At 38.8% G+C, this 14265-nt stretch overlaps 1 protein-coding gene across 1 annotated transcript; it reads right to left on the bottom strand.

Annotated features, from left to right (window-relative positions):
• Positions 1–519: 519 nt before the first annotated feature.
• LOC116287683 (tyrosine--tRNA ligase, cytoplasmic) lies at positions 520–14115 on the bottom strand. Its single transcript, XM_089033142.1, has 20 exons — positions 13790–14115; positions 12396–12548; positions 11744–11845; positions 11112–11185; positions 10871–10916; positions 7678–7761; positions 6870–6950; positions 6603–6654; positions 6267–6307; positions 5676–5826; positions 4945–5030; positions 4551–4601; positions 4057–4141; positions 3459–3556; positions 2076–2127; positions 1393–1497; positions 1241–1283; positions 1046–1143; positions 758–807; positions 520–686 (listed from the first exon to the last, which is right to left on the bottom strand). Exons 1-20 carry the CDS (start codon positions 14009–14011, stop codon positions 579–581), a joined length of 1782 nt encoding a protein of 593 aa, XP_088889268.1. The 5' UTR covers positions 14012–14115; the 3' UTR covers positions 520–578.
• Positions 14116–14265: the final 150 nt, after the last annotated feature.

Genomic DNA, 14265 nt, shown 5'->3' with positions numbered 1-14265 from the left:
CCCAGTGTCAATAAAAATACCATAGGGACCCCAAAAAAGCAAAAAATACATATTCTAATAATTGATACATATCTCAAAGGAAAACTACTGTAAAGAGAGCATGATTTTTCATATTAAACAAGACGCTCTTGGAGCGTGCACTGGATTGCCCAATATGCTGGTATGCTGGAGCTTATTTAACACTCAATCTTACTACACCTAACATAGGTGTATTTTTCTTTCAGAACTTCCAAACACTTATTTTTTCTCACATCAAATTTATTCAAAAGTTAACACCTTTTAAATGTGTTTTCATATCTTTTAACCAGTAAAGTGGAATGCGGTTTTGTAACCGGAGAAAACAGCTTTGTGTTACTGACGTCACTATGTTTTAAGTTTTCACAGGCAACCCAGTAATATCTTTTTTTTTTTAAATTTCCAATTCCTTTTTGCATTTTTTATCAAACGCAGCTCTCATCCTTTAAATGAGATACAAACAATATTCCCCTCCCCCAAAGTATGCACAAGCACAATAAAAAGTATCGGTTATTGTATTTATTGTTGGTTGATCAATTTTCAGCATTAAGAACAGTTTTGTTTTAGCTTATTTCTGCATTCTTCAATAGTGAAGTTATCTTCCCCATGGTGGTGGTGAGGGGACTGCCTTTGTACTGTGCCACGCCTTCACTGGATACCAATAGGTCAGGCTGAAAGAAAAGAATGAAATATTTGGATGAAAGGAGGGGAACGTTCAGGTTATATTCTTAGTTCAACTCACTTTGAGAGTTTCAAAAATTTTCTTCTTTGGATTTAGCTGTTCATCTGGTTCTGCAGGAAGAATAGAATAGAATGAATAAACAAATGGATAGATCAATAGGTGGATGGATGGATGAATGGATGGATGGGAGGGTGGATGGATGGATGGATGGATGGATGGATGGATGGATGGATGGATGGATGGATGGATGGATGGATGGATGGATGGATGGATGGATGGATGGATGGATGGATGGATGGATGGATGGATGACCAACTGTCCAATTGACTGGCTGATCGACTGACTCACCTCCCAGTTTTTTATGGTCATAGCCCTCTACAGTCACCCTGTCGCCTGGTTTACATCCTTCTGGTGGGGAGAGAGGAATCACTTTCCGTTGATCACCTCTGAAAGAAAAAGATTACATGTAAGTGAATTCTTTCTTTGGGTGAGTAAAGTCCAAAAAGGTTGTGAATTATTCGGATATATAAAAAATTGTTTTACTTGGTAGCAGAAGCTGCAAGCAACATTGCCTCTGATTTGATTCCTGCAATGGCAAAAAGATAATGAATGAATAAATGAAGAAAGAAGAGAAGGAATGGAAAAATAAAAATTAATCAATTAGTGACATGAGCCGATAAACTATTTTATTGTACCTCGCATGTTGACAGGCTTAAGGTTACACAGCATGACAACCATTCTGTCTTGTAATTCTTCCTGCGTCAGATAGGCTACCAGACCACTGACGACAGTTCTTGGCTCTGAACAATGACGAATGGAATATTAGCAAAATAAATTCCTTCCTCTTACGAGAATAGAGGGAGAGAGAAACACTTGCCATATTTGTTTGACATATCAAAAAAAAAAACAGACCAATATTTTATTCAACACACACACTAATTTATTTGCATCAGTGAGTGCAAAAGGAGATATTGAGGTTAGCCCTATCGTGAATATCTCCTAGAATAAAATTATAATTTAGTAGTTGGTTTTCATGGAGGGAGGCAAACTGGAGAACTTGAAAACCCTCAAAGCACAGGAGAGGACCAACGAACAACTCAACTCACATACAACACTGAGCTCATTGGGACTTCAACCCGGGTTGCATTGGTGAGAGGCGAGCGTTCTCACCGCTACGCCACCCATTCTTCTCATAAGACACCCAACATGGTGTCTATGGTGTCACAGGCATTTCAAGAAAAAGTAGCAAAATATTTTCTTTGAATTCCAGAAAGATATACACCTTAAACCCCCTCCCAAACTCACTGCTAATATTATGCACACTTCGTAAAGTATGGAGGCTGAGTAATATTATTGAAAATATCTATTTTTTACTTACTTTCCTCCCCAACATCAATCTCTTCTAAGTAAAGAGTGTCGGCATCAGGATGCTAGGAAAGGGGGAAAAAGACGATTGATAAATAACATAAGCTCCTAATAAAATATGGGTAGGTGATTGACAGCTTATAAGAAAAATTTGATTGGTCATTCAATGAAGAAGACATGCTTAGTGGTTGCTACCATAAGTAGTGAGGGGAAGACCTGCCAGTGGCCATAAAGGTTGGACACATACGTAGATGAGAATAGACTGTACATTCAGTGGTTAATGGCTGATTAGCAGAGGAATGAGTGAAGGATTGTTAAGTGGTTAATGGGGGGTGGTTTGGAGAGTCAGTGCTTGGTGTAGTAAAGATATTTTAATTAGTGGTAAAGAAGAACAAGTAGTTGCTAGTCACCATGTTAGTTTGGCTAGAGGTTAAGGTGTAAGTACTGTTCAATGGTTAGGGGTTTTTGGTTAAGGAGGAGTTATTTAAATATGAAGTTGTTTCAACACATTTTACAGGATCCCATTAATTTGGCTAGAGGTTAAGGTGTAAGTACTGTTCAATGGTTAGGGGTTTTTGGTTAAGGAGTTATTTAAATATGAAGTTGTTTCAACACATTTTACAGGATCCCATTAGTTTGGCTAGAGGTTAAGGTGTAAGTACTGTTCAATGGTTAGGGGTTTTTGGTTAAGGAGTTATTTAAATATGAAGTTGTTTCAACACATTTTACAGGATCCCATTAGTTTGGCTAGAGGTTAAGGTGTAAGTACTGTTCAATGGTTAGAGGGTTTTGGTTAAGGAGGAGTTATTTAAATATGAAGTTGTTTCAACACATTTTACAGGATCCCATTAGTTTGGCTAGAGGTTAAGGTGTAAGTACTGTTCAATGGTTAGGGGTTTTTGGTTAAGGAGTTATTTAAATATGAAGTTGTTTCAACACATTTTACAGGATCCCATTAGTTTGGCTAGAGGTTAAGGTGTAAGTACTGTTCAATGGTTAGAGGGTTTTGGTTAAGGAGGAGTTATTTAAATATGAAGTTGTTTCAACACATTTTACAGGATCCCATTAGTTTGGCTAGAGGTTAAGGTGTAAGTACTGTTCAATGGTTAGGGGTTTTTGGTTAAGGAGTTATTTAAATATGAAGTTGTTTCAACACATTTTACAGGATCCCATTAGTTTGGCTAGAGGTTAAGGTGTAAGTACTGTTCAATGGTTAGAGGGTTTTGGTTAAGGAGGAGTTATTTAAATATAAAGTGTTTTCAACGAAGTTTACAGGATCCCATTAGTTTGGCTAGAGATTAAGGTGTAAGTACTGTTCAATGGTTAGGGGTTTTTGGTTAAGGAGTTATTTAAATATAAAGTGTTTTCAACGAAGTTTACAGGATCCCACTTCTACCTTTTTAGCTGAGACAATTTTTCCAATGCGTAAGTCAAGTCGTGATGGATCAACAGCCCTGTCGCTATTGCTGGCTCCTCCTCCACCACTTTTTGTTTCTGTACAAAGAAATTTCATACATTTGAAAGTTAGTCAGATATCAGATATATACTTCTACTTATATGTAATGTTTATATTTTTACTGTCTTTGTTTAATTTTCAATGTAACTTAACTATTAAGCTAGATTAGTCTTACTACATGTATTTCTGAGTAGCTTTTACCTTAGCAAAAAAGATTTCAAAATATCGTAATTCTTTATCCACATTAATATTCTATTCAGGCTGGTCCATTTCATTTTCCTTCTTGTTTAGGCTTCCACTTCCCTCCCCTTCCCTTCCATCCTCTTCCCTTCTCTTCTTTACTTTCTTTTCAATTATGCATTTCAATCCTATTCCTTTTGTTTTTGTTCTCTTCCTTTCTCTCCCTGTTTTTCTACTCCCTTTCATTCCCTTTTTCTTTTCATTGAAGAGAGTAAACTTAAAGAATTTATATGTTTAAAATAATAAAATAATAAAATAAAAAAAGAAAGAATACATAATCTAAACAAAGGAGACATACTTGCTTTCTTTGCTTTTGGGTAGGCTTCTCTCTTAAGTTTCTTAAATTCTGGTAACTCAAACTTCTTTCTTACAGGATCCATCAGCTGAATAAAAAGAAAATGTATTGAGCAAATACAACATACGTACAAGGACCAGGGAAAAGGGGGAGGGGGAGGGGGAGGGGGAGAGGCAGGGGAGGCTATAGCCCCTCCCCCCTCTAGCTAATATCAGCTAATTAAAATAGCTTATAATATAAGATTTAAAGATAAATGAAAATCCAGTAAATTGTAGGTAGAAATTTGAAATTTGGCAGTAAATACTGTTTTGTTGTTGGTGGCATTTACAATTATTTCTCATTTTCTAATATAAAAAAACTAATAAAGCCCTACAGCCCTTAATTTATTCTTTTCATAATAGTCGTGCCCCCTCCCCCCCCCCCCCCCCCCCCCACCCTGCCCCCCAATTTTAAGGGTGCTCCGAGGTCCTTGAAAAAATTATTTTCAGACATCTTACTTCATTTAAGACTTTACAAACTGCATTCTTTAGGTCAAGTGGGTGAAGTTCCTGCAAATGAAATACAGTCATACATTTCAATTTCCCTTTAATTCCATTCATTTTTCCTTCCATCCATTCATATGTGCATTTATCTATTTATCTATCTATCCATCCATCCATCTATCCACTGATGCATGCATGTATCCATCTGTCCATCCATCCATCCATTCATTCATCCATTCATCCATCCATCATCCATTCATTCATCCATCCATCATCCATCCATCCATTCATCCATCCATTCATTCATCCATCCATTCATTCATCCATTCATCCATCCATTCATTCATCCATTCATCCATAACTAAACCTAATGTAACATTACAAACAGTACAACTAAACCAATACATACACTCTTTTCAAATGTAGATTTTAACGACTCATAATCTGTAAAAGTAAGATTTCCACCATTTTCTTCTGCCCTTTCGATTACAAGTTCTGTAGATATAGAAAAATAAAAATAAAAAACTTGAATAAATCCCACAAAAAATCTGTTTTTTTACCTAACAATTTGTAACATTTAAAATAAATAAAATTTTTAATTATTTTTAGATTATATTTATTCATATATCCATTATTTTTAGATATATCATTTTTATATATTTATCTTGTATACTAAAGCTCTATTAGATAGGTAATGATTTTTAAGCTATATTTTAATCATATCGTATATTGATATATACTTGATCTTTACTTATTTACTTACTGTAATGTGCAATAGAAAATCTCAGTATTGATTATCGCACACTATAAGTTGAATAAATTATTATCATTATTATTATTATTATTATACATTAGGAACTGTTCATTATTTAGCTGGGGGAGGGGGCTGGGTGAGAAAAGGCAGGGCCTTGAAAATTTTTTATGTACAAAAGGAGGGACCTTGGAATTTTTTTATGGATTTAAGGGAAGGGACTTGAAATTTCAGGTGAAGGTCTAAATATAGTGAAGGGAGGTCCTTGAAAAAGATGGGCGCCTTTTCCAATTTCTCACCCAGCCCCCTCCACCAGTTAAATAATGAACGGTCCCTTAATAAAAGTGGTCACACATTTGTTAAAGATAAAACTGAGTAAAGCTATTTACCATTGATATTCTTTATTTGGAGTACAGGAAAGATGACAAATTTAGCGAAAGCTAAAACTCCGTTTTCGGTTACATTGCCTTCTTCACAGAAAGCTTTTTTAACCTTCTTCTTGACAGTAGAACTGCTATCAAGCAGGTCAATCTTTGAATCCTGGTTAAAGAAACAAAGTTATCACCTAATAATAATCACGCACATGTTATAGCATCTTAAATATATTAAACACTATGCTCTTCTTAAAGTCAACCGTAAGAGGTACACGCAGATGGTTTGTGCCAACAATTTGATGTCTATCACCAATGAGACCTGGAACTAATTTTTATGCTCAGTGTCATGCGTAGAGCTGGTTGCTGGTTCTCTCTTGTGCTTCAAGGGTTTTCTCAACTGAAGGTATTTTCTCGCTCAACCAAAATTATTTTCTAAAATAAATTTCATCAGGCTTGAAAACTTAAACATAAGCCTCTGGCTTAGAAGACTGAGCAAAATCTCCTCACTTAATATCAACAAAAAATCGCTTCCCCTTTTCCTTCCCCTCACTGTAAGGCAAAGTCTCTCCCAGTTGAAAAAGAAAGAATTAGAAAAGACATTGCTACCTCATCTGATGCACTCATTTTACCTCCCGTTAGACCAGGTACTAAAAATCAATAAAATACATTAAAAGATTTAACAAAATACTTTAAAATGATACTGATTCCCCCCCCCTCTCTGCTGCTATCCATATCTAGCTGCCCTGTTACCTCTCTCTGCCCCTCTTTCTCTCTCTGTTCCTGTTCCTCTCCCTCTCATTCTCCCTTTCCCTCTCCCTCTCTCTGCTCCTCTCCCTCGACATCTCTGCCCCATCTCTCTCCCTCTTGATTTCCCTAACTCCCTCTTTATCTCCCCTTTGCCTAACAATCCTCTGTTGTTATACCAAGTATTGCAAAACATACCCATTGGGTTCATCAGATGTATTCTTTTCTTGTATCCAAGAGTAGGGAGGTACTAGAAACATTAGAAAAAACAGTTGCAGAATGCAGCTCAATTTGGAGGACATAATAATAATACTAAGGTTCCCAATTCTCAGGAGTTTGAAATTCTTTTGTTTTGTGCCCCAAATTGAGCTGCTTTGATGTCACATGCAAGGGGTCTATACCACAGTAGAATCTAACAAATCATTCAGCTTTGGCAGCTTTTCCCCCCAAAATAACTTTACCAACCTTCTCAGCAAATGTGAAGATTTTCCTCTGGTCAACTCCTCCAAACTGTGCATCTACTCCAAGATGTTCTTCATCCAAAGCCTTTGAATAATAAATTTGAATTATTGTGTTATTCTTTATCTATTGAATATCATCAATCATCATCATCATCATCACCACCACTACTAGGATCTTCATTACTATCATCATCTTAATCACCATTATTATTAACATCATAGCTACAATCAATCACCATTGTCACAATGAGCACCATCATCAGCATCATTATTATCATCATCATTATAATCATTGACATTAACATCACAACTACAAACCATCATTATCAGCACCACTATCATCATCATTATCAACATCATGAAGAAATAGAAAATGCGTGTGCATGTTGTGTGCTGTTATAAAGCACGTGGGGGTTGGCAGAACATGAGAGAAGTATTTGGGGAAGCACAATGCGTAGTGGAGTGCTTCTCTACACTTCTCGAGTGTTCTGCCAATCCCCAAGTGCTTTATTATAGCTCCACACAGCACAGTGAGCAAGCTTTTTATTTATTTATATAAAATACAAGGGTGTGCGCATGCTGTGTTCTCTCATAAAGCATGTGCTCCCAACCAATAAGAATGTGAGATTTATAGCAGTTATTTTATAATGGACATTAATAAACATCCTCATTATTCTTCATCACCAACAAAACCATTATCATCATCAGCACCACCATCATAATAAATTACTATTACGTGTATCATCATCTTGACATTCATCAACATCATCATTATAGCCATCATTATCTTCTATCATCATTGTGTGCTATACCTGAAGACATGGGTACAACAGGCCACTAAGTAACGGATGTTGCACTTGCTTGACAACCTCGGCACCAGCTTTCTTACAGTCATGCTGGAAAATAAAAATGAAAAATGGGTCAAGGAAAATTTAGGAAAAGTATCTGATAAACCCCAAAATAAAGAAAACATTCAATTTTTATTGACACACAAAACCAACCTCTGTGCTGATCTATGTCAGGGCATGGCTCACTCACAGATAGAACCCTGAAACAACCTCTGGGCTGATCTAAGTCAGGGCATGGCTAACTCACAGATAGAACCCTGAAACAACCTCTGGGCTGATCTAAGTCAGGGCATGGCTAACTCACAGATAGAACCCTGAAACAACCTCTGGGCTGATCTAAGTCAGGGCATGGCTAACTCACAGATCAAACCCTGGAACAACCTCTGGACTGATCTAAGTCAGGGCATGGCTAACTCACAGATAGAACCCTGAAACAACCTCTGGGCTGATCTAAGTCAGGGCATGGCTAACTCACAGATCAAACCCTGCAACAACCTCTGGGCTGATCTAAGTCAGGGCATGGCTAACTCACAGATCAAACCCTGGAACAACCTCTGGGCTGATCTAAGTCAGGGCATGGCTAACTCACAGATAGAACCCTGAAACAACCTCTGGGCTGATCTAAGTCAGGGCATGGCTAACTCACAGATAGAACCCTGAAACAACCTCTGGGTTGATCTAAGTCAGGGCATGGCTAACTCACAGATCAAACCCTGGAACAACCTCTGGGCTGATCTAAGTCAGGGCATGGCTAACTCACAGATAGAACCCTGAAACAACCTCTGGGCTGATCTAAGTCAGGGCATGGCTAACTCACAGATAGAACCCTGAAACAACCTCTGGGTTGATCTAAGTCAGGGCATGGCTAACTCACAGATCAAACCCTGGAACAACCTCTGGGCTGATCTAAGTCAGGGCATGGCTAACTCACAGATAGAACCCTGAAACAACCTCTGGGTTGATCTAAGTCAGGGCATGGCTAACTCACAGATAGAACCCTGAAACAACCTCAGGGCTGATCTAAGTCAGGGCACGGCTAACTCACAGATAGAACCCTGAAACAACCTCTGGGCTGATCTAAGTCAGGGCATGGCTAACTCACAGATAGAACCCTGAAACAACCTCTGGGCTGATCTAAGTCAGGGCATGGCTAACTCACAGATAGAACCCTGAAACAACCTCTGGGTTGATCTAAGTCAGGGCATGGCTAACTCACAGATCAAACCCTGGAACAACCTCTGGGCTGATCTAAGTCAGGGCATGGCTAACTCACAGATAGAACCCTGAAACAACCTCTGGGCTGATCTAAGTCAGGGCATGGCTAACTCACAGATAGAACCCTGAAACAACCTCTGGGCTGATCTAAGTCAGGGCATGGCTAACTCACAGATAGAACCCTGAAACAACCTCAGGGTTGATCTAAGTCAGGGCATGGCTAACTCACAGATTGAACCCTGAAACAACCTCTGGGCTGATCTAAGTCAGGGCATGGCTAACTCACAGATAGAACCCTGAAACAACCTCTGGGCTGATCAAAGTCAGGGCATGGCTAACTCACAGATCAAACCCTGGAACAACCTCTGGGCTGATCTAAGTCAGGGCACGGCTGACTCACAGATAGAACCCTGAAACAACCTCTGGGCTGATCTAAGTCAGGGCATGGCTAACTCACAGATTGAACCCTGAAACAACCTCTGGGCTGATCTAAGTCAGGGCATGGCTAACTCACAGATCAAACCCTGGAACAACCTCTGGGCTGATCTAAGTCAGGGCATGGCTAACTCACAGATAGAACCCTGAAACAACCTCTGGGCTGATCTAAGTCAGGGCATGGCTAACTCACAGATAGAACCCTGAAACAACCTCAGGGCTGATCTAAGTCAGGGCACGGCTAACTCACAGATAGAACCCTGAAACAACCTCTGGGCTGATCTAAGTCAGGGCACGGCTAACTCACAGATTGAACCCTGAAACAACCTCTGGGCTGATCTAAGTCAGGGCATGGCTAACTCACAGATCAAACCCTGGAACAACCTCTGGGCTGATCTAAGTCAGGGCATGGCTAACTCACAGATAGAACCCTGAAACAACCTCTGGGCTGATCTAAGTCAGGGCACGGCTAACTCACAGATTGAACCCTGAAACAACCTCTGGGCTGATCTAAGTCAGGGCATGGCTAACTCACAGATCAACCCTGGAAACAACCTCTGGGCTGATCTAAGTCAGGGCATGGCTAACTCACAGATAGAACCCTGAAACAACCTCTGGGCTGATCTAAGTCAGGGCATGGCTAACTAACAGATTGAACCCTGAAACAACCTCAGGGCTGATCTAAGTCAGGGCACGGCTAACTCACAGATAGAACCCTGAAACAACCTCTGGGCTGATCTAAGTCAGGGTATGGCTAACTCACAGATTGAACCCTGAAACAACCCTCAGGGCTGATCTAAGTCAGGGCACGGCTAACTCACAGATTAGAACCCTGAAACAACCTCTGGGCTGATCTAAGTCAGGGTATGGCTAACTCACAGATAGAACCCTGAAACAACCTCTGGGCTGATCTATGTCAGGGCATGGCTAACTCACAGATCAAACCCTGAAACAACCTCTGGGCTGATCTAAGTCAGGGCATGGCTGACTCACAGATCAAACCCTGAAACAACCTCTGGGCTGATCTATGTCAGGGCATGGCTCACTCATAGATCAAACCCTGAAACAACCTCTGGGCTGATCTAAGTCAGGGTATGGCTCACTCACAGATAGAACCCTGAAACAACCTCTGGGCTGATCTAAGTCAGGGCATGGCTGACTCACAGATAGAACCCTGAAACAACCTCAGGGCTGATCTAAGTCAGGGCATGGCTAACTCACAGATCAAACCCTGAAACAACCTCTGGGCTGATCTAAGTCAGGGCATGGCTAACTCACAGATCAAACCATGAAACAACCTCTGGGCTGATCTAAGTCAGGGCATGGCTAACTCACAGATCAAACCATGAAACAACCTCTGGGCTGATCTAAGTCAGGGCATGGCTAACTCACAGATCAAAGCCTGAAACAACCTCTGGGCACGATCTAAGTCAGGGCACGGCTAACTAAAACAACCTGTATACCACCCTTGACTTCCTTAAGAAATTAGATAAAGAGTTTAGTTTACCTCAGTAGCTAGTGTTGTCACCTTGAAGACATCTAAGATGTATTCCCTGTGTCAGATAGGAACAAATACATTAAAATCTTTGGAGTGCAATTTACAGTGTGGGATGGTGTGGGGACTTGAATGACAATGAAGTTGTTTTGTATGAACCATCTTCCTCCATGAAGTATTAAGAAGTCAAGCTTCTATTTTTAGGCCATTGTTTAATCATAATAGTTTTATTTTTTCATACAAGCTTCTTTACCTGTTCAACTGATAGTCCGTTCCCTTCACAAAATTGAGCTTGTTTATTGGAACTCCAATGGATTCAAGCATTGACTGCAAACAGAAGGAAACAAAACAAAATTGGGGATTTGGCGTGATGAGTGGTTCGGGCTAAGATAAAAGCATAAGATTTTTGTGATATAAAATAAAATAAAATAAAATAAAATAAAATAAAATGAAATGAAATAAAATAAAATGAAATGAAATGAAATGAAATGAAATAATAAAAAAATAAAATAGAATAAAATAAAATAAACAAAAAATAAAATAAAATAAAATAAAATAAAATAAAATAGTAAGTGCATAGGATGTGAAAATAGCAAAATGTAGAGCATGATTTGTGAATTCAAGGTCTATCAATCATACCTTTATATACAATTATCCAGTTTATGTGAAAATTTGGTTTTAAATTTGCCAATCACAAATAATCAGTCAGTACCTTTTATGTCCTCGACTGGCGGCAGTCAAAAACCAATTTCACAATAAGTCGTTGAAATGGCCGAGGTTGCAGAATATGGAAAAGCCCAGCAAGCCAACTCTGTAGCATTTTTAATAGAGCCAGGTTGTAAAGCACTATGATTTGACAACAAAGATATGGGTTCAGCAATCTACCTTTATTATTTCTTCATAATACTTGACTCTGTGGGCCAACAGCTCCCAGGGAGCCTTCATGTTGTCCAGGTAAGCATGGAGGTCAGCTAGCAGGATTGTAACCTTTGATGGGAGATTATATATCACTTTACTATTATGTATAGAATTTAAACTTCTCAGACCCTCCCCACTCCTGGAATTGGGAATTCCAATCCCCCTCTGTGGGGGGATGTATGGATATTTTATGGAACTTCACAAGATGCCCTCCTCAGACCCTCTCCACCCCTTGGAAATTCAAATCCCTTTCTGTGGGGGAGGTATGGAAATTTTATGGAACTACACAATATACCCTCCTCAGTTATCGTAGATTGATAAGTTATACACCGTGGTGAAAATAGGAACTGACGTTTCGGACGTCAAAGGTTGACTCCGACGAAGGACTAACGTCCGAAACGTCAGTTCCTATTTTCACTACGGTGTATAACTTATCAATCTACGATAACTGTTTCATTAGAAACACCGACGCAGTCCATGCTAGTGTTTACTAGCCATCATCTACATACCCTCCTCAGACTCTCCCCACCCCTTGGAAATTCTAATCCCCTTCTGTGGGGGAGGTATGGTTAATTTCTGGAATTATACACAATATACTATACCCTCCTCAGACACTCACCTCACATCCAGCATGCAAGAAATCAGCTATCTTTGTCATCGGCACAAAGTATGCCACATGTGGTTTACCAGTGGTTGCTGTTCCCCAGTACAGCTTGAGGTGTCTATCCTCCTCATCCAGGATCGCCTTCAGCCGATCTTCACCAATGATTTCCTGTTTTAAAAAATAATGATGATGATGATAATAATAATAATCTTTATTTGAGTCTCAAGACTAGGCCAAGCAAGGTCATTGAGTTAAGACATAAGTACTGTATCACACAGCTATTGTAATGCCAATCAGGGCATGTTTTGATAATCATAAAGATTATTAAAACTATCATCATCATATGCCATTCATCATCATCAACAGTAGCAATATCATTATCATTATCACCACCATCACCAGTTTTATCATCATCACTACCATCATCATCACCAACATTATCACCACCATCATCAGTTTTATCAACATCACTACCATCATCATCACCAAAATCATCACCACCATCATCAGTTTTATCATCATCACTACCATCATCATCACCAACATTATCACCACCATCATCAGTTTTATCATCATCACTACCATCATCATCACCAACATTATTACCACCATCATCAGTTTTATCATCATCACTACCATCATCATCACCAACATTATCACCATCATCATGATCATCACGATCCTAATAATCAGCAGCATTCTTATCACCATCATCAGTTTTATCACCATCACTACCATCATCATCACCAACATTATCACCATCATCATGATCATCACGATCCTAATAATCAGCAGCATTCGCATCACCATCATCAGTTTTATCATCATCACTACCATCATCATTACCAACATTATCATTATCACCAACATTATCACCATCATCACCATCATCACAATCCTAATAATCAGCAACATTCTTATCACCATCATCAGTTTTATCATCATCACTACCATCATCATCACCAACATTATCACCATCATCACGATCCTAATAATCAGCAGCATTCTTATCACCATCATCAGTTTTATCATCATCACTACCATCATCAGTACCAACAATATCATCATCATCAGAAAAATGACCCTATTCAACTAGCTACAAAGTTCCTTTTATCTAAAATGGGCTCCCTGTGGTTTCAACAGGAATCCCAGCGATTGCATCATCCAAATAATACATATAAAATAAAAGCATTAAAGTAAAAAAAAGAAAGAAAAATCCATACTTTTTACTGTCAGCTCATTTAACTAGAACATTTTAATCTTTAAGAAATCTTACGAACCAAAAAATATGGTTCCTAAAGAAAATCTGAATTTTCTTGATTCATGGAATAGGTATATTATTCCCATGTGGAAATCATGTTACCTAGAAATTTATCTAGTCAAAAATAAGCTTAGACTTTCAAATTTACCTGTAAATTCCTCGAAATAAGCTGGTATTTCTTTTCTGGAGTCATCGAAGAAGCAGCAGAAGCCATTTTAGTCGTAAAACAACGTGACAAAGTCGAACAAGGAAAAGTATTTTTCAACCTTGAACAAGCTCCTTGAAAAACTCTGGGTGATTTTGAAGCTCGTCTCGTAGCAGAATAAGAATTTCTTAGGACAGATCTCAAGGCCCCGGTCCTTTTTAACATACAAGGAGCAATGTTAAAGGATTTATCTGATGAATAATGCTGTTTTTAAGACGAAATTAGAGGAAAATCGTAGACTCATCAACTTTATAAAATGACCGGGTAAATTTAGTAGCCTGGCCACAGGAACCCCGCGTAGAGTTGAAGAGCAGATTTCAAAAAAACACCTCTAAGAGACTAAAAGATTACCGGGAGATTTGCAAACGTACAAACAACGACTCAAAGAAATTTTACTTTAATTTGTTCGTATTAACGTT

Source organism: Actinia tenebrosa, unplaced genomic scaffold (assembly GCF_029948245.1).
Source record: "Actinia tenebrosa isolate PJP-AT-01 unplaced genomic scaffold, QUT_ActTen_1.0 PGA_scaffold1__47_contigs__length_23844297, whole genome shotgun sequence".
Taxonomy (NCBI): domain Eukaryota; kingdom Metazoa; phylum Cnidaria; class Anthozoa; order Actiniaria; family Actiniidae; genus Actinia; species Actinia tenebrosa.
The sequence above is the reverse complement of the archived record's forward strand: the minus strand, read 5'-3'. Positions and strand labels throughout refer to the sequence as shown.